Source organism: Gymnoscopelus microlampas (genome assembly GCF_963454915.1).
Source record: "Gymnoscopelus microlampas genome assembly, chromosome: 14".
Taxonomy (NCBI): Eukaryota; Metazoa; Chordata; class Actinopteri; order Myctophiformes; family Myctophidae; genus Gymnoscopelus; species Gymnoscopelus microlampas.
Genome location: NC_139951.1, coordinates 22182950 through 22209982, shown reverse-complemented (window position 1 = coordinate 22209982; position 27033 = coordinate 22182950). Strand labels below are relative to the sequence as shown.

Below are 27033 nucleotides of genomic sequence, written 5' to 3'. Positions count from 1 at the left end.
TTGTGCCAGGGACCATTTGTGTTGTCAAAATTATTCCAAATATTCCACATTTTATTTCAAAAGTTTTGGAAAATAGCAGATCTACAAGCTTGGCTATTTTCATATTGTCGATGCATGTAGTCTAGGTTTAAACTGCTCATGTGGCCTAGTAGCTGCTTCTTTTAGGCTTGTTTTCCTAGAGCTAGTTGCTTATTTCTCTCACAGAATCTGGCAACACTGGTCACAGAGTGTCGAGTAGCAGCTGATCCACTCTGTTCAATTCTAATCCGGAGGGGATTGAGTGCGTTGTTGGTGTAAAAGAAAGAGCAGACTGACTGGGACTCATTTGTTTCTGTATAACTTTCACCTGAAAGTAAAATTTACCAGAGCGTTTCTCAGCGGAGTGCAAGATACATATTTACAGTTCATTTTCAAACCGAAAGAGACAAAGTTTTAGGAGTGAGTGAGGGGTTCGGTTTGGTTTTTTTTTTTCTAGGAGCAAAAAGAGGCTGAGATTGTTGTGCAGAGCGTCTACACATGGATGTGAGTGTTAACGCAGATCATTAAGGCCAGGGTGGGTTCCTGTCTGTCTGGTATTTGTGTGGATGTGGCGACGGCTTTGAACGCATCCACTGCACACAGCCAGGTGACGAGGAGACTGGAGGTGAGTCTCTCAGTCACAACTTGCAAGCCTAGCGAGTAAAAGAAAAAAGTTTGAAAATCAACATTGCATCTTTGTAAACGCATAACGTAGAGTTAAAACGTGTGTGTGTGTGTGTGTGTGTGTGTGTGTTTTGTTTCAGGGTTAGATTTAATCTTCATTTTCAAGTGGGATCAGTTTAAACGGTGAGTCTAGTTTTAATGGTTACGTCACAAACGAATAACGGTGTTTCCTATAATGACATTTATCGAAACACCCTTGTTTTGCCACGTTTACGAGTTATTTTTTTAACCATTCATAATGGCAGTATTAGGCTATGACACAGTTTCACTTCCATATCAGTAACTAGCCAAAACGACAAAATGAAAAGTCTCAAGCTACCCTAGCCTCAAGCAACTCTTAGATCCTATTTTTAATATTTGGCATCTAGAGTTGCAATACCAACCCTTGAGAGCCCATACATCCAAACAGAAAAGTCCTATCTGATTGTATTAAACAAAGTTAAACTCACCAACATTGCAGCTGTACAGAAAGCTTGAATTATCATCTTTCTATCTGCAAGTTTTTGTTTCAGAGAAATCCACCATAGACATGTTATGAGCTACTTTCTGTCAAAATAATAATAACAATAATAATAATAATAAATAATCACCTGCACGGAATTTATTGACAGAAAGTAGCTCATAATAACATGACTGTGGTGGATTTTTTATGAAACAAAAATCATAATAATCATAATAATCCAAGCTTTCCATACAACTGCACTGTTGGTGAGTGTAACGTTGTTTAATACAATCATATAGGACTTTTCTATTTGGACATATGGACTGTCAAGGGTTGGTATTGCAACTCTAGATTCCAGATATTAAGAATAGGATTTGGGAGTTGCTTGCGGCTAAGGATACCTTTAAGGCCAGCCCACACCAATGCAAAACAGTTTTAGAGCCTGTTGCAGAGTTCTGGACTGACCAGTTGGCAGACTGGTGCCATTTGGAGATAATGGTTGCAAGGAGTTGCATTGGATGTGGACTTTAAACATAGAAATAGTAGTAGTAATACTAGGCTACTACTAGTACTACTACTATTGGATACTCCAACTATACTGTAGTAGTAATAGAAGTTGTTGTATCCAATAGAATAATCCAGTCTGGCTGTGACTTAATTATGAGAAGATCATTTATCATGAGCTACCCACTCTTTTCTGCCCCACCCCCCTTTCTACCCCATAACATCTGTTGCTTTATCCCCTCCAATTATACCATTACGTCCAGACCGGCCTTTATACACACACGTCTCTCTCCCTGGGCACAACTAAATGTTTCTTTTGTCATACTTGTGTCCGCCAGGCCTGCAGACTGGGGGCCAAAGATTGTGTGTGTGTGTGTGTGTGTGTGTGTGTGTGTGTGTGTGTGTGTGTGTGTGTGTGTGTGTGTGTGTGTGTGTGTGTGTGTGTGTGTGTGTGTGTGTGTGTGTGTGTGTGTGTGTGTGTGTGTGTGTGTGTGTGTGTGTGCGCGCCTGTAGCTAATCTTGTAAACTACTACACCGATCAGCATTAGATTTCTTGTGAATGCTGCCGGTAGGCCAAGGAACTCAATTCCCAAATCTGTTTCAAATAGCCTACATCAAGTCAACCATAACTGTTATTATTATTGTGAATTGTGAACACTCTACTTCCAGGCAGCATATTGGATTTACACTGCCAATTTGCTCCTTCCTTTGGCTGAAACTGTGCAGCTAATTGCCCCATAGCTGATCATCGGTGCATGTAAATTATTAAAAAATAATAATAATCTCTTCAGTTACACCAACATTGTTTTGGTGAAGTAGTGTTGGTCTCATTGGTCAAGTTTGTAAGATCACTAAAATGTTAAAACGCACAGTGTATTGATTTGGCCGCATTTCTCCAAAGCGCTTTACAATGTGCATAGCACATTCACCCATTCATAGACGCGTTCACACACTGACGGCAGAAGCAACCGTGCAAGGCACCAACCTGCTCATCAGGAGCAGTTAGGGGTTCAGTGTCTTGCTCAAGGACACAAAGCCATGAATAGCTGGGGATCTTGGGGAAGATTCTGTTTCTGACTTCCAAGCGGCCGATCTGCCTCCTATGCCACTGTCTCTTCCACACAGTGCAGCACACCTGTGATGTTCGTGCATGTGCAATGCACAGAAGGACACACACAGAAAGACCGCTGGGCACGTGCATGTGATTGCAAACGGGAGAGAGACACAATTCAGTTAAATCCCACATTTGATTAACACCAACATACTAAACGTGACAACATACCTTGTGCAATGCATCTATGATGTGTGCGTGCGCGCAGCATAGGCTGAGATGTTTGTGCTCCACTGTGTGCCTGTTCTAGTCTTGTGTGTGTGTGTGTGTGTGTGTGTGTGTGTGTGTGTGTGTGTGTGTGTGTGTGTGTGTGTGTGTGTGTGTGTGTGTGTGTGTGTGTGTGTGTGTGTGTGTGTGTGTGTGTGTGTGTGTGTGTGTGTGCGTGCGTGCGTGCGTGCGTATTTGCTTTGCTGATGCATTCATTTCAGCTCCATTCCTGTGTCGAATTGCTGATCCTATGCAAACCAATACAAATGACCTACCAAGAACACACAAAAGAAACCATGTCACTAAGCTTCTTCTCAATGTAAATATAGTTAATCTAAAAGCATAGAGGCAGCCTCACACACTTGATCAAATCACTTGAGTTTGATTTAATTGATCTTATAAATGGTTTAGACACCAACATGGTTTGTATGTGTCCATATCATGTGGGTTCTTTAATAGAATTCATTACCACACAGTAAAATATTCCTTTGTAACTCTGAGAGTGTACATAACATTTGTACACTCTGAGTAAAATGACACTGATGATTTTACTGTGCTGTGTCTGTGTCTGCATAATGGTTTGTTTTCCATGCTTCTCTGGCAGGCCAGACATGATGAAACGTGTCCTTCATTGCTCTCTGTCTATCGCTCTCCTTTTCATCCTTTGTCCCTTGCTGTTTGTGTCTGTCTGTCTCTCACTCTCTTTCACCCCTTCCATCCTATCTCTCTGACCCTCTCTCTCCTCTTATCATCCTTTCTCTCATTGTCTCCGTTTCTCTATCTTTTTGGCCTCTTTTCCTTGGCACTCTCTCTCTCCATCTCGGCACTATTTTTCTCTCTCTGTCTTTCTTTCTTTCCATCTCGTGATTTTGCTTCAGAATGAGAGAACTGGTCATTGAATACTGTTTTCAGATGGTTGTGTGGACCTATCCATCACAGATGTCTTTATTTTTGTCTGAGGATTGTGTGTTGGTTTTGTTCACTGCCGCCTAGCCTACCCAGTAATGTCAAATACTCCCCCGAGCTTTATCATACATGACCCGTGTCACTTGGCACACGAGAACAAACACGCCCTGACAATTTGATTCTGTGAGATGGGGACCGTAGTGAATGTCAAGCTGATATTTACATAAGGGTCTCTCTGGCCTCTCTAGTCCAGTTCATCTTCTTCTACAGCTGGAATAATTTAAAAGTCTCCTGGAGTTATGTCTCCATGGACATGTCCATGTCCTTCATTTGTGTCTCAGCCCATGCTAGAAGCTGATGAGGAGTTAATTTGTTTATTTATTTTTGTTCAGTCCATTAGAGCCTACTAAAAGTAGCAGCTATTCTTCCAGGTGTCCAGTTAGAGTTATTCACTTAGCGACAAGGATTTTAGAAATACTTGAATCATGTGTCCTGGCATGTGTCCAAGAACATTTAGCTGACTACTGTAAATCTATGCATTTTGATGCATGTAGGAGCACCAATAATCACCTAGCCCAGTCAGTGTGTGGTCTAGAAACGGAAAAGAAACAAACAATAACGTAATTAACGCTTAATTAATGATGAATTAACAATGAACTCTTAACCGTAACCCTATCATTAGTTAATGGCGTTATTCCGCAGTTCCACTTCTATGCCCAGGATGAGTGCATATAGGCTGGTAGGAGAACAATCACCAGAAGCCGACCTTCCTCTCTACTCCTACCCACCTATAAACACTCCTAGGTGCATAGAAGTGGATTAACGTCCTTAAAGGAGAATTTTGGACTAAGGTTCTCTTACCTATTCTATGATATGACAGTGTTCTGTCACTATGAACGTCAGGAAAAAAAATCTATTTCTTTGCAATTTCTCTGATCTTGCACTTTGTAAGTTGCTTTGGCTAATGGATATGTCTGCAATCCATCTTAATGCCTAAATTGTAATTGCAATAATTAGAGGCAGCACAATTTGATAAAGCCTTTACAAATATTTATCTCACATCTAAGAGATGTTAGTGATGTGGTCGGGACGAGATGACGTACATGCCTAACCACAATCCCTGGCCTAACCCTAATCTAACACTAAACCTAAACCAGAGGGATTTCCTAATCTCTATGGAAAGGACATTTAGTACTCACAAGGATAAAAGAACAGGAACACACACACCTCCTTGACTCATCCTCAGCTGTTTATTCACAGTATTCCTCCGTCTCTCCATTATCTTTCCTCTTATCGACATAGATCACACGATCAATATCCTGGTTGATGATTTCTGGGTGGACTATGTACCAGTGAAGTCACTGTCATGAGATCTGTGTGACAACAGTCTCAGTTGGTTCCACACAGTACTGATTGAAGGACATACTTAAAAGTCTCATACTGTAACATAAGTAACATTAAATTTGACAACGCAGCCATTGTTTTGAGGGCTGAATATGTAATCCAACAAGCTGTTTTGATTTTCCTCTTGGTCATACATCATGTAGGCTTTTCTTAATATCGCCACCCTTCAGGTAGAGAAATATGTTTTCTGTTCAGACATCCACCATGATTTTCTGATGGACAGCCACAATTATTGGGATTCACAATTATTGGTATTCCCCAGCCAGTTTAGCCAGTTGCTTTGAGTTACCTCATGCCTCAATTCCACTGGGCATGGAAGCGCTGTGGAACGTAAACAGCGAAGTGTCTACTTCTGTTTTGCGTCCACTCTAGACAGTGCTTGTGATTCCACTAGGAGCGTGAGGTTTTAAAATATATATAATATAGTTCCATCTTTTTTTCGCTTGCTATAATTTGGCATGCAGAACGCAGCCAAATAAACTGTGAAAATGTGTCGTATAATATTGACATCATATTAGCATTATTTACATAATCGATTTCTTTTCATGATGGTTTCAATACCTGTATCAACAGAATGTCATTGTAACATTTTACTGATTATTTTCCATTCCTAATTCGAATTCTAAAATGTTTAATTTGTTTTTGCATTGTTCAGGCTGCTTTCAGACTCAATTATGAGCCGGGAAGGAGACTCTTAAAATAACTGAAAATAGGCCTGGGCCGTATCGTGACGGTCCAGGCACCCTTGGTTGCAATGCCAGCCTGACAGCGTGTCGCGGGTTCGACTCCCGTTCCCGACGACCTTTGCTGTGTGTCACCCCCCCCCATCTCTCCCCCCATGTCAGCCTACTTTCCCTATCTCTCTCTAAATAAAGGCATAAAAAGACCCCAAAAAAAATCTTTTAAAAAATGAATAACTGAAAATATGGAGCTGGACAAAGTTAGGCCCATCTGACATTCCAAATCGCATTGCTGGAATTGAGGTGTCACAGCCTCACAGGCAAAGTGCAGTCTCAACTTCTTAATGATGTTCAGTGTATGAGTTGGACCTGTTACTCAAGACGCAGCAGCAGGTGCTAAATGTGTTTAACATGCTGTTGTTCCTAGTCATGGGCAAGTCTTTATGCTACAGTTGTATAAGACAGTTAGACAGACGACCCCCCCCCATTTTTTGTACATATGTTATATATTTCTTTCTGCATTTTTTGTTTTGATTGTGGACTGTGGAAAAAGTCATGGGCTTGTTACGTACTAATCTCTTCTAGCTTGTCATCACTTAACTGACTCATCGTATTAATGATTTAAAAGATGCTAATTAATTTTGTCTATGCTAAGAATTGTTTTTCTCATGTCTCCCAGATGTCAAGGCTGTGGAGGCGAGATATGTCTCTGTCAGAGCGACTAGGGGATGGCTCTCCTCTGGGCATGGCACCCGGCCCTCCGCCCACACTTGCCCCATCCGGGTCTAACCACTCCTGGCTCCCTGGGGCCCCCTTGCTGACGCCAGACCAGCCTACCTTCCTTATGACCCCCACCGCGCAGGCTGTTTCTGGGTTCTTTGTCTGGACTGCACTCATCATCACCTGCCACCAGGTAACTGCCTAAAGGTTATTGTCATACACGGCTCATTTCAACACAATTTACAGGGGTGCACATAACTGGTGCGCAGGTGCGCATGCGCACCCAAAATAAAAAATGAGCACCACATCAGCCGACGCGAGGCGCTTTTGCGTACCAACAGCTGGGACAGGAATTTCCAAGCTTTTATTTTTTAGCAAAACTAAAAAATAAAAGCCTGGAGATCGAGGACGCATGCTGCACGTGATTGTGTGAGTGTCAAGCATCGCCTCGCATTCACTCGCTGCGTGCACGCAGCCAGCAGCGGCTGTTTAGAGGCACTCGTCACCGATGATGAACGCACCGTGGTGGTGCAAAATATGCCGTGAACGTCCCAATCTGGTGGATAAAAGCAGCGCAGCACAGGGCACCAACCTTGGGGGCTTCACCAAACGATGTGAGAGAGAAAAAAAACGACGAAAATCGGCGGAATTTGCAAGCAGAGCGTCCTCTTTTTTTTCCCCCTCTCCCCCCCCCCCCACCAAGTCACATCTCCAGGTGCTCTTCTGAGTACTAGACCGAAAAAAGTTATGTGCACCCCTGACAATTTAGTTGCTAATGGGAAAATTGCCTTGCACAATACTACAGGATTGCAACAAATAAAACCGTCAAAATAGCTATTGACTCTAATGGTTGCCCTATTGCCCAGGGCTAGTAAAAATATTCAGGTAATTGGAGTCTTTCTTGTTGCCTGAACAGGCAAGTGGGTTTTTGTTTGGGGGGGGGGGTCTTTCTTTCTTGTTTTTAGTGACTGGGAACAACCTTCTTTTGTTTGCTATTCACACAACATGAGATATATCTGTCCATGAACTCTTGAATGTCCTTGTGCTGTCCTCAGAGCTCTCTCTCTGTCTCTCTCACTCTGTCTCTCCCTCTTTCTCTCTCTCTCTGAGGCACGCAAACATGCACCAGCTGCCCAAACATCCACTGTCAAACGAGATGGCAAAATCGGTGTACTGTTAAGTGTTAAGTCACTTCAGCTGATCAAGTACAGCCTGTCGTTCATACGATCATTCATAAAGTTACAAGATGAATCCTTTTCTTCTTCTCTGATAAGAGAAGTCCAAATAAGTTACCGCAACATTGAGTTAGAACAATGCAATTTTACAATGAAACGTCACGTTTCTTCTTCGGGTCTGTGAGAAAAGAAGTCCAGGAAGTGAGTGAAGTGTTGCTATTAAGAAACATATTTAACTATATCTAAGCATGGTGAAAGTAGCAAGTGATGGATAACAGACAGTGGTGTAGTGGAGTGTATACAAAGAAAGGTATACTGTATGCCGTATTCCACTTCCACGTGTATTCATGTGTGCATGTGTGTTTTTCTATCTGCATTGCTGATGCATTCACTTGGGCTCAATTTCCGTGTGGATTTGCTGATCCTATGCAAACCAATACAAATGACCTACGAAGACACATAAAATCAATCATGTCACTCAACCTCTAGGAAATCTAAATCTAGTATCTAAAAGCGTAGAGGCAGCCTCACACACTTGATCAAACCGTCCAATTAAATCGCTTGAGTTTGATTTAATTGATTTCACAAAGAGTGTAAACATGTGCAGTCACAAATATAAACGTTTCAGCACATATTCATTTTGAATATTTGAAACCGTTTCAGTACTCATTTTCCGGCCTTTCTGTCTCTGAAGTGACACACACAAACGCACACATGACGTGTCCCCACCTCAGACACAGTGCTGCACTAAGCTCTCTCACTAGACTCACCTTGTTTGCTTCGCTTGTTGCCACAGTGTTAAGCTGAATTCACACAGTAAGTGTTGATGTTTTTCCGCTGAATGGATGTGTTCAAAACGTCCGAACCATCCATGTCACCTTTTTGTGTGCGCCTAGTTCAAACCACAGCCAGCTTCTGTTTTGTCTCGCCGCAGACCTCAGTGAAAAAAGTTTAACTGTCCTTTTTTGGGACCACTTTTTACTTTTTGCCGTCGCAACAAATCGCTTCTTGCCATGCATGGAACAAGGGTCATGTTGTGAGCTACTAGGCATTACATTTGTGGGTGTTGGCTTGCTAAATATGCCAAGTGTACAGAGCCTCTGAAAGTGGTTTTGAGTGACTATGAGGTGCTCTGGACAAAAGTCAGATAATTCCCTTCCCTTCTCCCCCAAACATGATTTGACTTAACCTTTGTTCAGAACAGCTGGAAAACAGTATGATTGCTGTTTGGAAATATGTCACATTTGAGGGGAATTAATAAGGAAAGGGTGCTAAACATAATAGATTTGAACTAACATACTTATTTACTAACATGTATTTGAAACAGGAATATATGTGTGCGTTTGCGTGTGTGAGCATCTCGAGAACCGCCCGAGAGATCAACGCCGGGCGTAAAGTCGGTTGTGCTGTGTGGCATGTTACATTGTTAACTAAGTACAAATTAAAAAGAAACATCCAAGATGCATTAGCAAATGTTATGGAAATAGTTGCAGTGTAATAGGTTTGACATCCTGTAGGATGTGAAGCCCTATGCACACGGGAGAGTTTGACTTCCTTGTGTGTGTGTGTGTGTGTGTGTGTGTGTGTGTGTGTGTGTGTGTGTGTTGCACAGGTAATGCACACACACGCACACATCTGCTCAGTCTGCGAGGAGAGCAGAGGTTGCTTGGCAACATCACTTGGCAGGTGTTTGTGTTACAGGGCATGAGCAAAAACACACACACACACACACACACACACACACACACACACACACACACACACACACACACACACACACAGAATGTGAAATGTAATCTCAGGTGATGAAGGGTGTGTTTAAGTTTGGCTGCCTGAAGGGAAGGGGGCTGGGGCAACAATAATGAAAGGCGTCCCTGAAAAGATTGCAGGGCTGCCAGGGGACTCAGGGGGTCAGGATGGTGTATGGTTCTCTCTCATGGTGGTTGCACTCTCATTCATTCCTGTGAGATGATCTCAGGTTATAACGTATTGATTTCTGTTATCTGGTAAAGATACAGGAATAGGAATACACATGCTACATTGTCTCATACTGGTCATTGTGTAAATGATTTCCTGTATATCCTGGGATGTTTACATTTTCTCATTCTCCTACACTGTCTTCCTTCCTTCGCTATTGATCGTCTCTTAACCATTGAATGACTGATAAGCCGATGGGCCTGAAGTTCAGAGAGAAAGGGAGAGAGACTGAAACTGTTGTACAGTTTATATATTGATTTTAACTCATTAGAATTAGTTATGTTACAGTAGGTATGTCTACTGTATGCATTTCCCTCATTCTTTCCCTCCATCCTTCCTTATTTTCTTCTTGAATTTCTTTGCTTCTTTCCTTTATTCCTCCTTCCCTGGTCTTTCCTTCCCTCCTTCTTGACTCTTCTCTCCCTCTGTCTCTTGTCAGATCTACATGCACCTGAGATTCTACAACTCTCCCAAGGAGCAGCGTCACATTGTGAGGATCCTCTTCATCGTACCCATCTACGCATTTGACTCCTGGCTCAGCCTGCTCTTCTTCACCAACGACCAGTACTATGTGTACTTTGACACCGTGCGGGACTGCTACGAAGGTGAGACAAGATGCACCGAGGCTGCCAGTTGGATCGGTCTGTTCCACTTGTTAGGTTCTCTTTTTAGCACCACTAGCGGCGAGGCTCTAAAGCTTAGTTCAGACCAAAGATTTGCAACTAAACTAAACTGTTTTGAGCCCAATTTATGCTTCGTCTTACAATGGTGTTGTGTGCCAAAGATGTTGTACGGTTGGTACAACGGAGCATAAGGGTAAGCATTAGATTAGAACAATTAACATGGTGGTTTTCTCTCTTTCCTCACGTTTCCGGCTAGTCTCTTTTCTGTGTGCAAAGTGCCTGTTTTCCAAGTCACAGATGTCTCTTGTCCACCGCGGTGCATCCATCGTTGTCGAGTGTCTGTATGAACACAATTGGCCCGTGTTCGGGGGAGGGAAGCCGGGCGGGGAGGATGATATTTGTCATTGCACATACTCCTACGTGCTGGGGCGGCACCTGTCAGTAGGGAGTGTTGGGCGGGAGGAGTAGGACGAAAGCTCCCTATGTCCTCCTGGTGGGGGCTCCTCACTGGCAGGTGAGTCAGTAGGATTCAACAGCAGTGACAACACACAGAAACATGTGTTGGGGAGGAATTAATTGTCATAACGACTAAATTGGGGAGAAACAAAAGGGTAAAAAAGAAAAGATGTCTCTTGTCACCCTCCCCTGCCGCTGCTGTTCTGTACTAATCGTCCACTCCCCCCAACTCTTTATTACTCATTCTAAGACCTTTACCACTTCCATTCTGCACCTCCCACTTCCTCTACCTCTTGTTAGCTTTTCCTCCTAACGTTTCACCTCCTTGTTTTTCTTCTGTCTTGCTCCCACTCTCTCCCGCTCTCCTCATTGTCTTGTCACTTCCTCCCACTTTCTCCTTACTTGTTTTCCTCCTCTCCCCTGCCCTTTCTCTCATCCTCTGTCTGTCCTCATCTCTCTTTTGACTTTGGGGCTCCCTGCCACCTCCTCGCCCACCTCGCCACTCTCTCCTCCTCAACTTATGTCCCTCCCTGCCTTTTACAAATATCTAAGCTGGAAGGAATTGTTGCATAGCAACCGCACTTAATCACTGCCCTCCCAGGAAACCAAACATGCTGGTGGATGTAAAAGAATGACTCCTGTCCCTCTCAACCAAACTTCTACGTATGTATGCAGCCAGCAGTATAGATGTATCCTATTGTATCACCATAGCAACGGCTGCAGCTGAAGAGTGAGCTCTCTGGAGGAAGTGTGCATGAGCTGATAAACACACACACACACACACACACACACACACACACACACACACACACACACACACACACACACACACACACACACACACACACACACACACATATATACACACACAGCATATATGTATGTGTGTATGTACATACATACACTCTCTCTCTTGCCCCCCGACACGGTCGAGGCAGATGGCCGCCCACCCGACACGGTCGAGGCAGATGGCCGCCCACCCTACAGCCTGGGTCTGCCTTACGTTTCTTCCAATTAAGGGGGAGTTTTTCTTTGCCACTGTCGCAAACATTGCTATTATTGCTTGCTCAGGGTGGGACAATATTGGGTCTCTGCTCTACATGTAAAGTGTCTTTGAGACACTTTAACAAACTTTAATTGAATTGAAAACACACACACACACACACATCGATATATGTATACGTGTATATTACATGCACGCACGCGCACACACACGCACACACAGAAGACCTCAGACCAGAACAACCAGTATTCCACATGGGTCTGTATGTTAGTATGTAGGCAGACAGTGAACTGGTGTGATAGAGCTCTGAGGGCGTCCTCTGACGAAGCAGACGGTATGAAAGACGTAATCATTATGCAAGGGTTAAAAGGTCACTCGAGGGAGGGATGGAGGGGTGGGACAGGGTGCACTGTAAAACTCTTGAGTGTTGGATAGTGTCTCAATCAGGGCTGGAATTTCATCTTTTTAGGTCCAAGGCCACTTGGCCTTTGGTCTTGTAAATGATTTGAGGGCACAAAGGCAAAATGCCAGGACAGCAATGCAAAATTATTATTGACATCAAATAAAACAATGATATTAAGTCCACTGAAATAATTAATTGAATTTAAGGATTAAGAATGAATCTGTATTATATACGTAGTAAAACTATCAGTGAAATAAATAAATGATTGGTATTTACAAATTACCAATATTTGTACAAACACCTGAAAAGGAGTTCAGAAGTTAATACTCTTGAGTCACTGGACTGGTTTGAAGATGGGGATTGGGACTCAGGAGTAGTGAAGAATTCATTATCGCAACAAAATACACTGATGTCTAGTAAAAAACACATTGACAGTGAAATGGATTTAACTGTAATTCTTTACTCTGTTTGGATGATGACCTTATGTCCTGTAACTGTTGGCCCAACAGCGTGTGCATGATTATTGTATGTTCTGTTTGTCACGTACGCAGTGTCTCAGAAGTCACATATTTTTGATCATCCTTTTTGTCTCCCCTTTTGTCACCTTTTCGGCAATCTACGCTCTTGTAAGGGCCTAGTTAAGTTATTGACCACAAACGTCCTGGTTCACGTCCTGTTCTACAGAAGCAGGATGTTGTTTTTGAAGAGTACAGTAAAGTGACAAGAGGAGAAAACAGTTAAATCAGCTGGGGCAGCATGGACGGGGTATCAAGGCCACTGTAGCTTCAGGGTATATAATGTTTTGAAGGGCAGAAAGCCAAACTGAGGGGCAACAGCGGCCATGGCCTTCATGGTCTCCATGGAATTCCTGCCCTGGTCTCAAGACAGATAATATAACTCTTCCACAGCCATTGAATGTAACGTTTTGTTATTTCAGTAAAATAAATTATATTTTACAAAATCTTTAAAATGTATTTTTTAATTTCCATTTCTGCCAAGCTAGCAGGGCGGAATTTTGCCGTTTTCAATACATGATAGTGCACTTGGTGATACAAGCGCGAAATTTGGCACAGATGTCCTTCATATGACCCTAATTGATAATCAACCTCTGGCCACGCAAAAATCCTGAGATTTCAAGATGGCCACCACCAGTTTTCAAAATGGCTGCAACTGGGCCAACATTTTGGACTATATCACTTTGCTGGGGCTGTAAATCTTTGATTTTCCCCTTATTTTAATATAGGAGAATATGTTCTGAAGGTATTCCTACCAAGTAAGATAAAAAATATATATATTAGGTTCCAATATGGCGGCATATTTTCCAATATGGCTGCCGATAAATTGCATAAATGTACATTCACATGAGCTTGTAGCACATGTATTTTTTTTATTAATTACCATACACAGAATCAATTTATAGCACATTTTAAAGTGATTTGGTAGCTTTTTAATGACCTAGGGCAACAGACTTTTAAATATGTTCACCAATAAATACAAAAACTTAGATATATATAGGGATATTTTCTCAAACAGGTGCTGACCTTTTTCTATTTCCATGGAAGGACAAAACTGTATGGCATCTGCTGAACGCATGAAAGAAGCAAAGACCTGATGACTTTGATCCAATAGCTGATGCATTTTCATGAAGGGGGATCCATCTGAGGTCCTTCGACAGCTTTTTCAAGCCAAGTCTTTGTGTCTGGGTAGCTCAGTCGGTAGAGCTTTCACCTTCGGATCACATGGTCATGGGTTCGATCAGGATCAGTGTATGAGTAGGTACAGTGAGTGTGGCGCTCCACCTCAGCAATACCAGGGGGTCTGTAAGACCCCTGCGTTCTCAGCTGATACTGACAATAAGTCTCAGACTTACTTAATATGAACAAGTGCAACTGCTATGACAACAATGTCAGTATCTGAGCTGCGAATAATGATGTGTCAGATGCTATCCTCAGCAGCTCTGCCTCAGATACTGACATTGTTGACATAACAGTTTCACTTGTTCAAAGACTTGGCTTGAATTAGCTGTGGATTGCCTTTGGAAGGAGGGAAGGATCTCAGATGGATCCCGTTCATGAAATTGCATCAGCTATTGAATCAAAGTCATCAGGTCTTTGCTTCTTTCATGCATTCAGGGGATGCCACACAGTTTCGTCCTTCCATGGAAAGGGAAAAAGGTCAGCATGGCAAACAACTTCTCCAAATTAGGTTCAACACCTGTTGCAATAAATGATAAACATATGCAAGTCATTGAGGAGTTCATAGTACTCATGTACGATAGAACTTCATAGAAGTAGTTCCTACAAGGAAGTGAATGCAAGTGAAGTGCATTCCAAACAGGACATATATGGGGCCAGTCACTCTTGTGCAGTCCTGTTTGCCAAATTATGCCAGAAGCTGACAAGATGTGGATGTAAAAAAGCATGTTCTGGACACTGAAAATGCTTTAAGTTTGAACTTATCTGCACACCCCTCTGTGGTTGCAGTTGCTAGTACACTGGCCTGTCACTTGCCCAGCCACCATTGTAAATGAGAATGTGTTTATAATGACTTAATAACAAAACAAAAAGTAAGCACTAAGCTTTACCAAGCTAATAAATCACTTTCAAATGTTCCATAAATGGATTCTGTGTATGATAATTAATACAAATACATGTACTACAAGCTCATGTGGATAAACCATAAGCAGATGCACATTTCTGCAATTTATCGGCAGCCATATTGGAAAATATGCCGCCATATTGGAACCTAATGTTATTTTTTATCTTACTTGGTAGGAATACCTCCAGAAAATATTCTCTTATATTAAAATAAGCCCCAGCAAAGCGATATAGTCCAACACATTGGCCCAGTTGCAGCCATTTTGAAAACTGGTGGTGGCCATCTTGAAATCTTAGGAATTCCGCGTGGCCAGAGGTTGATTATCAATTAGGGTCATATGAAGGTCATCTGTGCCAAATTTCGCGCTTGTATCACCAAGTGCACTATGGTATCAAAATTCCGCCCTGCTAGCAAGCTACATATACTTCAACTAATTTGATTTACAGTTGGATTTATGTACGCTAATGGAGGAGAGGCCGGACACGCTGTAGTTTCGTCACAGTTTCAGCGCTTCCGTTTTCACAAGATTGTTAAGCCTAATAAACGGTATGCTCCGTTACGATGGTGTTGTGCGCCGAGAATGGGTGAGATTAGCATACCGACAAGCTCACAATGCGACGCGCTGTGAGCTTTTTGTAGGTCTGCTATTCTCGGCGCACGCCACCATCGCGTGACAAAGTATGAATCTTCTTCAACCTGAAGCGTTTGACAATTGTGTGAGCCAACAGTGTGGACAACACAAGGAGAAATGCAGTAAGACAGACACCGATACAAAGGCAGAAGTGGGAAGGAAGACGGACATACAGACATCAATCAGAGACAAGGATGACACATACGCACACACACACTGTCTCTCTGCTGGGAATGTATTGGTGACAGAGAGCTGACATAACAGGTGCTGCTGCCAGTGGTTCAGCTGACACATGGGAACTCATGCGCTCACGCACAGTAACCCCACAGGCATGGGTGTGTACATTACACACACACACACACACACACACACACACACACACACATACATTCACAAAAGTACACCCACTAAAAACACCGCCTTTGAATGAATGCGCTGATGCATTCAAAGGCTCATGTAACAGTGATCTGTTACTTTCACACTCACCTTATTTAACTCTATAATAATCATACACACACACACACACACACACACACAGTGTGAATCAGACGGTGTATAGTGTATCTAGGTCCTCTTATTGAAAATGGCATTGAGAGGTGACATGATTGGCTTGCCCCAGGAGGTACTCTTGTTGGAGACATGTGAACGTCATATGGATGGCTGTCACACAGCAAGGGGCAGATAAACACGTGTGTGTGCTTGCGTGCACACATGCTCTGTGTGTTTCTTTCCCAGTGAGATTATGGCTTTGAGTCCCTCCGGGTAGATGGACTCCCTGGTGTACTGAGCTGACACTGACGCAGCTCATCACAATCACTGCAGGACACACACAATCTGCAACTCAATTTCTTCTCAAGGTGGTACGGTACCCTACCTTCTCAAGGTGGTACGGTACCCTACCTTGAGAAGCAATTGAGTTGCACTTGTGAATCACTCTGGACTATAGTGTCAGCTGAATGCTTAAAGGATCACGCCGCTGGAGGACAGGATAGCACGTTGACCACGTGTTTGCAAAGTTCCTGGTTCGATTCCGGCCAGAGACCTGTGTTGCATGTCTTTGCGCTTTCTACCCTCAACTTCTTTTTACACTCCTATAAATAAAGCAAACAAATTATAAGATAAGTAAAATAAAAAAAAATAACACCACATCAACAGATCTGCTCATTTTGCAGGACCACATTGGAAACAAGTGTTTCATTACACTTTAATGTGTTATCCTGGCTTTAAGTAATTGTGATTTTACTTGTATAGCTTTTAGTAAAATCAAATCAAATACAACTGTCTTCATAGCTCGTACATAAACATAGACCATTTTTCTATTGATGGTTTTATTTTTATTTTTCACATTTGTCTACAATTTGTCAAGTCATTCCAAACTTTTGATTTATTGTTTGCCAAATTTATCATATCATTTCATGATAAGTCATGGACATTTAAATATAATTAGAAAATGTGTATTTTCTCCAGGGAATATTTCCAGCTAGACTTTTCATATCAATATGTGTGTAAAAGCATTAAGACACAATGAGCGCACTGTTTTGATGAATAAAAATAATCCAACGCCTTCCTTGAAGTTCAGACAAACTACTGCTATGCAGTAGTGGAGCACCACACACCAGCACACTGTAGTTACACACGCACACTGCCACCTGCTGCACCCTAACCTCTATAAAGTCATGACATTTAATACCGTCATATTGGCTCCTCTTTTCAGGAGATTCGCTGTCCCTTCTGTTCCCATATGGGAACCTCTGAGCTTCAGCAAGTCCTACATATTAATTTGTTTTTTTATGATTTTTTTATGTGCTTTTATTCCTAGATTATAGGCTTGTTAAAGTTATATTCCAGAAAACGTGTAATGGTTTTTTAACATGCCAAATGGCCACCAGTCCAAATCCGAGCATGACAAATCTACGCAGAGAGAATGATGGTTGAAGTATAGGCTAATTTATTTTTCAGCCCTCAGTGTGTTTCCCGATAATTAAATAAAGGTTTAAATGAAATGAAAGTATGACCGTGTCGTTCGCCGAACATAACTTGTATGAAGCCAGGCGATGCAGAGCGATAGTGAATTCTTAGAGGAGTGAGTCCTGCTTTGGGAGTTGTGTCCTGGGCTGTTGTGAGCAAATGAATGATTGTAGAAGCACACATGAATTGCATACAACTAGAGTTATGACATACAGTATGCACCTTTTTTTAGACCTGAGGTCATTCATACTCCCCACCTACAATCAGGCTACTCCTACAAATATGTGAGTGGGTGTGGATGATTGTTACACCTGGATGTCTGACATAGCTATGCCTTATTGTCTGGGTATAAAATCAGCCTTATGATCTTCTGTGTGATGTACAGTATGTGTGGTCCACTGTTATGTGTTTTTATTTGAGCTAATGTTAGCATGGGCTCTAAGTAGGCCTGTTACAATTACATAATCACAATGTGACACGTTGTGAGCTTGTAGATCGGCTATTTCCATTTTTAGCGGTGCCAGCCGCTCTACTCTTGACTATGTCCGTCCGTATGTCCGTTTGTCCGTTTGTCCGTTTGTCCGTTTGAGCACGGGCTTTAAACAGCTATAACTCCAGTTCGCAGCATGCCAGCAAGTCCAAATTTGGTATGTGGACTTACACCACCAATTGGGACGAGCATTGATTGCTGAAGCCCCGCCCCGCCCTATTATAGCGCCACCAGGAGGCCACTGGCTTTAAACAGCGCTTTACACAGCTATAACTCCAGTTCGCAGCATGCCACCAAGTCCCAATTTGGTATGTGGACTTACACCACCAATAGGGACGAGCATTAATTGCTGAAGCCCCGCCCCGCCCTATTATAGCGCCACCAGGAGGCCACTCATCAAAGGCACCGCTTCCTTCACACAGGGTGGGATTTTTTATTTTGAAAGTGTAAAGTTATTAAATATGTCCGTAATTTCCTTGTATATTTAAGTTAGTACATTTTTATCATCGTGACAGCCCTCACTTGAAGTCACCAACTCACCATACACTATACTCCTCATATGCATGTGTGCAACCTTTCACGCTACACTTAAACACACACACACACACACACAGCAGCTTTATTTATTTTCCTGAGAGCCTGTACTAACATTAGCTCATACAAAATGATAAGACCGCAACATACTGTAGATCAAATGCATTTGTTGTACTGTTATTAGTTTGACAAACCACTACGAGTTGTTTGCTGTGGAACAGGAAGTGGTTAAGCTCATGTCTGTGCATGTGTGTGTGTTGTGCTGGAAGGTGTAGTTCACACCCTCTTGTTTCCATTTAAATGTATGTTTATTCCGGCTGTGTATATTTTTGTGTAGTAGCAGCATTAATGTAATATACCAGAGTTGCTCTCATCTCCAACCCTGAGCTAATTCATTGTAATCGAGGACAACTTACCATCCGTAGTCTACCATAATATGGTCCATTTATTATGTAGCACTTGTTTTCAATGGTGTTATAGTGTTATTTTGGACATTGTTAAAAGAAAATCTATACTTTGTGACTTATGGCATATGTCCCTGTTGATATTATTGTTTTGTATTGTTGTGCCTTTTACAACGCTTTTTAGGAATGGTTTCATTTAAAGTAATAGTGATTCTGAATCCCTTTTGGAGAATTTCCCATAAGACAGATTATTCCTTTGTCAAACTATATATTTAGGAACAATGTCCTCGGGTGATTTTATGCTTCATTTTCTTAAAATTAGTTGGTGTGTGTTTTCAGCCTCATCTGGTCCAACTTGGAACATACGGTACTCTTAAACTTCCCAGTCCAGTTACAGTATCATAGGAAGAATGGCTTTTACTGTAATTGTTTGGGTATAAAGACTGCATTGTTGGAAGGATATGTTATGCCCACCCACACATAACCAGCAGCCCTGACACTCTACCAACCAGCCAGCTCTCAACAAAGATTTTTTGCTGTTTTTATGTCCCCAGCGTTTGTCATCTACAACTTCCTGAGTCTGTGTTACGAGTACCTTGGCGGAGAGAGTGCCATCATGGCTGAGATCAGAGGGAAGCCCATTGAGTAAGCACCAGATGTATTTCTTAATTTATACAATAATTAAAATTCTTATGACTCATCTGGTATGCATTTCCTGCAAAGTTCAATGAGTTTTTCTGCCTGTGCAAAGTGCCATACAATTAAAATTTGACTTTTTTGTGTTCTCTTTTTTATTATGTTTGAGAACAGTGGTTCTCAAGGACCCTCAAATTAAGTATTTGGCTGCAGACCCCCATCTGAAAATATTTAGTGCCAGGGACCCCTGTACAAGATTGTCTTTTTTCAAGATTTTGGTATATTAAAAAAAAGCGAATGTACAAGCTCACTACGCGTTGCAATGCATCACATACAGTAGTGAGCTTGTAGATCGGCTTGTAGATCTGCCATTTTCAAATAGCCCATGTATAAAGGGTTAAAGTGGTAAAATAGATTTTGATGCTATGTTAACTCATTTTGCTGGGGGCCCCCTCTAGTCCCCGGACTCCACTTAGAGAACCACTGAAATAAAACACACAAAGAAACCCTGTTTGTCTCTGCTCCTTGCAGGTCCAGCTGCTTGTACGGTACATGCTGTCTGTGGGGGAGAGCCTACTCCATTGGTTTCCTTCGGTTCTGCAAGCAGGCAACGCTGCAGTTCTGTGTGGTCAAACCGCTCATGGCCGCCATCACCGTAATCCTACAGGCCTACGGCAAATATAAAGATGGAGACTTCAAGTAAGTGCTGCACTGACTGTACTGTACATTGTATTCACTGCACCAACCACTGCAGTCAAACTCCAAAAAGATGTAAGTTACTTGGTGAGTGATATTCGAATATTTCAGAAATCTGACGACACTTTGAGTAGTCAAGGTTTTAGAATGTTTCCGCATGATACTATTTTTATGACCATGACCCTGTTTGTTTTTCGACAGAACATTTAAATACAGGACACACAAAAATCAAAATAAAAAATAAAAAATACCAATAGGAATAACAATTCTCTCTCTCTCTCTTTGTCTCTGTCTCCAGTGTTACCCGTGGTTACCTGTATGTGACCATCATCAACAACGTGTCCGTCAGCCTGTCCCTGTATGCACTCTTCCTCTTCTACTTTGCCACCAGGACACTACTCAGCCCCTACAGTCCCATGCTCAAGTTCCTTATGGTCAAGTCCATCATCTTCCTCTCTTTCTGGCAGGGTGAGGAACACAACACACTCGCGCACGCACGCACGCACGCACGCGCGCGCACACACACACAGTTAGAGAAGATTTCAAATCTGGTGATTTATCTCCTCATTTAAATGTTCTATCAGGCATGTTGCTGGCCATCCTTGAGAAGTGCGGGGCCATCCCTCAGATTAATTCTGAGGAAGTGACAGTTGGGGAAGGGACGGTCGCCGCTGGTTACCAGAACTTCATCATCTGTATAGAGATGTTCTTTGCAGCCCTCGGCCTGCACCTCGCCTTCACATACAATGTCTACATGGACAAGCAGCTGGACTCCCAGGGTAAGAAAGATATGGAAAAATATAAGGAAATAATACAGGGTAGCCTTTAAGTTGGATGCACAAGTTATGAGTGTTATACGCAGCATCAAAGTATCCAGTATCAAATGAAAGATCAAAGAGATTCCCGGCTTTTATTCAGACAGTGATATGTGTACAGACTGCAAAGTGCTCCTCTTTGTTATGTCCATACATTAGAATAAGAAATAAAGCTTTAAGTTTAGCATCCCCATTATCACAAGAGGTAATGAATCAAGTACAATTCCCCCATAAAAGGCCCTGACACATACTGTAGAAAGCGCCATGTGCTCAAAAAACATTGTTTTTAGCAGCTGTAGACTCTGGCGGTGTTAAGTGGGTGAGTCAAAACCTGTTGACACATTGTTCAGAGCATGGTTATACTTTGGAGCATCGGCGCGGGGCACAGACCACCAAAATATCCTGGCATTAACCAGTTTAAACTTGTATTGCAGTATGTATGTTTGTGTATGCACTTGTCTGACTGTCCCACCTTCTCTTTAGAGAAATTCTGTCTTGTTTTTGTAATTAAATAGACAAAGGTCTGCACAATTCCTGAAAAATAATAGGTTTGTCTGTAAAACTAACATTTTCTTTTGTACATTGGTGATGATGTGTGTGTGTGCCTCTTCCATTCTGGACATGTGGTGTGGTTTAAATTATTAATAATTGCGGTGCAATTATGGTGAACAAGTGGCCTCACATTGATGCGAGTGCCATTGACACTTTCTATCTCTCAAGCCCAAGATCTCTCCACTACCATATACTGTACATTGATTGGTTGTAAACATCAAGCTCTTGTTTGGCTGTGGATTGGTGACTTTGCCGCGGTGTTAAAAAGTGTCTGACCTGCTGTTTATCCTTTTGAAAGAATGTATTGCGTAGGCCCTGACACTTGCGTTAGTTTTGCGCAAGTAGCATCATTATGGGAGCATTCTTTTTCATGGATTTTTACTTTCTGTCATTCCTTCTTCACTTTCCATCTCACTCTATCTTCATCATCATGTCCAAAATGTCCCACATCCTCCCTTTCATTTTCATTTTTTATCATGGAAGCAAATCCTCCTACACTTGGAATTCACAATGTCACCCATGACTCGCCACTTGTCCTTTCTTTTGTTTCTGGGACTTTTACACCCAGTGTTGATTTTTCCCCATGCTCGACTGGGTCACTTTTTCTTTTCCCGTTTCTACTTATTCATTTCCTCCCTCTTTCTCTCTCTTGGTATTTTGCTCTCTGCTGCAATACAAAGGAACCCTTCCTACGTATGGAGAGTTTGGTAGGTCAAACGCTAGTTCTCTTTACACCACAGTCCCCCCTTCTTCCCTGTTCCTATTTATCTGCTTGTCTTTATTTCGACTTGCTGTTCCTGGCTGTGTTTGGCTGATCCCTATCTGTGTTTTGTCAACCTGCTACGTTTGTTTCTTTGCTTGTCAATCAGATTTTAGTTCAGTGAATATAGCTGTAAATACTGGCTGTTGGTGGGGGTTTGTTTATTTCCTTGTTTGTTGTACTACTGTAATTATCACATTCTGCACAGTCCACGTTTTAGAATGTCTTTTTTCTCTTGTCCATCGCATCCTCCCCCTCTCCCCAGGACGCAGTGCTCCCATGAAGAGCATCTCCAGCAGCTTGAAGGAGACCATGAACCCTGGGGACATGGTCCAAGACGCCATCATTAACTTCTCGCCGGCCTACCAGCAGTACACCCAGCAGTCAACACGCGAGCAGGGCACCAAGCGGCCCTCGCCCGTTGCCCGCACCAATAGCACAGTGGGCTCCCGTGTAGGAGGGGGGGCCTGCACTGGGGCAGACACGGAGAAAACCTTTCTCCTCAGCTCTGATGACGAGTTCTAGAGAGAGAAGACTCAACTTGAACTTCTTCAACTTCATCTTCGCTCAGAATAGAGTAATTATGGCAGACCTACAGTACTAGTGGTTCGGATGACTTCCTTAGAGACATTGAAGGGGGCAGGGGGTATGGTACTGGCTGATCTGATGCCTGCTTTAGACCTTAAATTAGAGGATCTCGACACGAAAATGCTGGACAAACATGCATAAACATACAGTACACACACGCACTATAAATTACACATTGTTAAGGAACTCTTTTGTCTCGGATTTAGCAGGGACATTTTAAGATATTTTAACACTGAAGCCAGTGTCTTGAAAATTCAGTGGTCATAGGAAGTTTTTTTTGTGTGCAAATTTCTATGTCTGAATTGTACAGTTTTTATACAGTACTTGACTTTTGAGTTGAAAGCTCTCCATTTCATTATTTGATGGATGCTTCATTTTACATTATGTCTTGCCTAACTAGTTTAATATTTAGTTTCGCTAAACATATATATCAGGCAGACAAATAAAGGGACGCAAACATTCAGGTTAATAACCAATAAAATCAAAACAATGGTAGTAGTACTGTCTAAAGGACGGTAGGGCAATATGGAGAAACAAAGTCAAGGGTTTGTTCTGTCACCAGATACAGCTATTTTAAGGCTGCCAATCTTAGTGGAATGAATCTTACTGCCATCATGTACCTGCTGCTGAGGAAATACCAACAGGTTTTTTACAGATGGACCCTCATAAAGACCACGTTCACAGGATGGTGACAGAACAAACCCTTGATGTTTTTTTCCTCCATGCATATTGCCCTACTGTCCTGGCCCTGCTTTTTTTGTGATGTCAGATTTGTCACAATGACATTTAACGGTCTGGTAGGATTGAGAGCAGTTGTCCCCCCAGACAATACGTATATACGACATTATATATGGATATATATATCCACATCTGTGTGCTTCTGTATTTTGACAGACACGTGTCTGGTGAGATGGGCTTTAAATTGCTCCTTAAACTGGGTCAGACGCCGCATCATCTCCTGGGTCTTGGAGATGGAGAGCATGCCTCATCCTCTTGTCTGGACTGTCGGTGACATAAATCATCTTGAGATCTGTTTTACAAAAAAATCCGCCGCCTTCAGAGATCCAGCAGGTTTCCAGTCATTTGTTCTGTGTGAAGTCCAGAGATTGTTGCTGTTCCAATCAAGCCCACTTGTCCAAACTTGTGTTCAGCTTTTTCTTGGGGATTCGTCTTATGAGCTGTTGTAATAAGCGATTTGTGGAGTTATCTATGATTTCTAAAATATATATTTTACCCCAATAACGTATTTAAAAACAGCTTTCTAAATTGCTAAGCTATGAATCCAGAGATTCCAAACACCCATAATACATACAATTGACAATATTATTTTGCTGCTATCTGTCTGGATTCTCTTTTTCTGACTTTTGCCTGGCATTGTGTATTTTCCGAAATCCCAACATGACAAGTGTTTATAATTGGACATTTAAAAGGGACGGTGTTTGGAGCAGAGTGGAATATATTCAAAGTTGCTACTGTGGCCAGTGAATTGTATGCTTGTAGGATTGTCTTACTTTTATATCTGGAGGCATTGGGGGGGAATGGGAACAGTGGTGGGAGAGGCCATCTGACCTTACTGGATCAGATTACGCTGAAAGACCTGCCGAAGTGCTAGCATAGTGGGGTAGCCAGTATGCTGCTGGAGACACCAGCGCTGCCTACTGGAGATTACACCGACTAATTGTGGCATTATTTGTATATGCTGGGGGATTAAGGCACATGCTGGTTCACTCAGGGCACACTGCCAATGTAGGTTAACGGGATCTAGGGGAAATAACAGTCTTAACGCTATCTCTATTTACAGGCCAGTTTAGGAATATGGGTTAAAGCTGCATTTTGACGTATTTGATGTTGTAGCTTAAGTTTCTTCTTAAAATACTGTATTTATACCAAATGCATTTACAACATAACAGATCTGACAGAGACATTAGTTCAGGAACTAATGACACACGGCTAACCATTTTGCTCTTACATCATTGTTGGGCCTTCCATGAGAATAGAGTCAATGTAGCTGTTGTACAGAAGATATTTTCATTAGTCAGAGCTGGTTATTTCATTACATATAATTTGGGTTCTTAGCTCATCTGAGTGACTCATAGTTACAGAGAACCTGACATTAACTTTTACTGTAACATGCCAAGCACTGAGTCACCACTCTGTGATTACCGTGTTCGAACAGTAGAGGGCACAATTTACACACACACACACACACACACACACACACACACACACACACACACACACACACACACACACACACACACTCACACTCACCTATAAAACTGGCAGGCAAGGCCCTTATCACACTTTATGCTCTGTACACGTAACAGAAGAAGAATGCTTTGTCTTCAGCACCAGTATGCAGCCTCTGCCCTACAAAGCCCTCCTCTTCTCTGTGTTTGTGTTAGTGTGCATGTGCACATGCATGTGTGTTTGTAAGAGAACAGAAGCATGCCCTCGTCCCTGTAGGGTTTCTCACACAATGGTCTCAGCTCTTTTTCACATTTCCTGCCTAATATTTTTGTGTTCTGAATAGGAGCATTTGCAGAATAGATGCAACATTAGCACCCCAAGAGCACTAGGCGGCTTCGCTTGTGACTTTTGTCTGTTTTAAGTGGGTCAATGTGTTTGACTTTAGCTAAAAGCATTTTTGAATCTGTGTTGTCTTTTATTTCATTCTTTTAATTTTATCTTGTTGCAATCTTGGGACATTGTCCTTGAACATAATTTCCTTTTTCTTTTTTGTAAGCCAATCAAAGTATTTTATTGCTTATACATTTGGAGAACTCAACTGATCAAACTAAACAGGATAGAAGCACACAGATTTTGCAGTGCAATAATAATAGTAAACTATATCTAAAAAAATAAGATCATATATTCAAACCTGCCTGCATGTTGGTGTCATTGTTAGTCACTTAAACCCTATATATTTTTTTCCCTCTTCACCAAATGTCTTTGCTGAAAAAAGTGCATCTACAAGCTCACAATATGTTGTGACACGCTTGTAGATCTGCCAGATGTTTTGTTTGCTCCAGAATAGGGACGCTAGGGTGACTGTGGTTAAAGGGTTAATAAATAAAACTAAATTACACATAAAATGACCAACATCAAATTTCTAAGTAGAAATCAACATATTACGTCAGATTAAAAGTAAAATAACAAAAAAACTAAAACAAACGTGTGTGTATGATAGAAACAATTTCTGTAGGATTTTGAATTATCTGTCTTTTTTTGTTATTTTGTTTTGAGGATTTCCTTGTACTCCAAGCTTGAAAGGAGAATCTTTTGCCCAAGACAAAAGACACCTGCATCACTTCAATTAAAACACCTGTATAGTGAAGTGTGATCTGAATAGTTATGGTTGTTTCCAGAACATTACATTTAAATTCAGTCAATAACAGTTGATGTCCCACTCTTGGTTCCTGGCCCACTACTTGAGAAACACTGTTCTGCATGAGCTTGCAAGCAGTGAGTTCATTCATTTCCCCAAACTGACTCCATCCAATGTGTTGGCCACAGGGAAGCTTCTCATGTTTATATAGTTATTATTTTTTATTTTTTAAAGGGGCCATATAACTCACATTCATGTTGAATTATAAACAATTAGACAATATTTTGATTTAAGTCTCATGACAATGAGAGAAACCACATAATTCCGTCATCTCTTGCTTTTGTGTTTCACATGTACTTTCAACCTGTTCCAAACATCAACGTCACCAAATATGTATTTGGTGATGTGTACAAATATGCTGGCAGAACATAGGATTTATGTTATAAATAAAGTTTTGAGAGTTTAGTCATGTATGCTGTAATATTAATGTATGCCATAAGTTTGAGTGAATGGATAAAAAACTTAGTTTTGTACCATTACTATATAACTGTCTTTTTTTTTATCATTTCAATGATGAATTCTTCGTTTCCACTTTTGTTATTATACTTACATTATTGTTACAAAGCTGCTCTTATGATGCTTGTATTTTATGTCAAAATGTTGAACTCAAATAGAAACTATCTGGAGAAAGAATAAAGATATTTAGTTTTGTTTAAATGA

The 27033-nt window shown here is 41.7% G+C and overlaps 1 protein-coding gene across 2 annotated transcripts; it reads left to right on the top strand.

Moving 5' to 3' along the window:
- Positions 1 to 251: 251 nt before the first annotated feature.
- tmem184ba (transmembrane protein 184ba) lies at positions 252 to 27033 on the top strand. 2 transcript variants are annotated; one of them, XM_084077523.1, is made up of 9 exons: positions 252 to 643; positions 783 to 825; positions 6636 to 6869; positions 10268 to 10433; positions 19493 to 19583; positions 20106 to 20273; positions 20569 to 20738; positions 20855 to 21049; positions 22663 to 27033. In XM_084077523.1, the coding sequence occupies exons 3-9, from the start codon at positions 6636 to 6638 to the stop codon at positions 22920 to 22922; spliced, it is 1284 nt and encodes a 427-aa protein (XP_083933649.1). In that variant the 5' UTR covers positions 252 to 643; positions 783 to 825; the 3' UTR covers positions 22923 to 27033. The 2 variants fall into 2 exon arrangements, with proteins under 2 accessions (XP_083933649.1, XP_083933650.1); XM_084077524.1 differs by having other exon boundaries at positions 252 to 647; positions 789 to 825.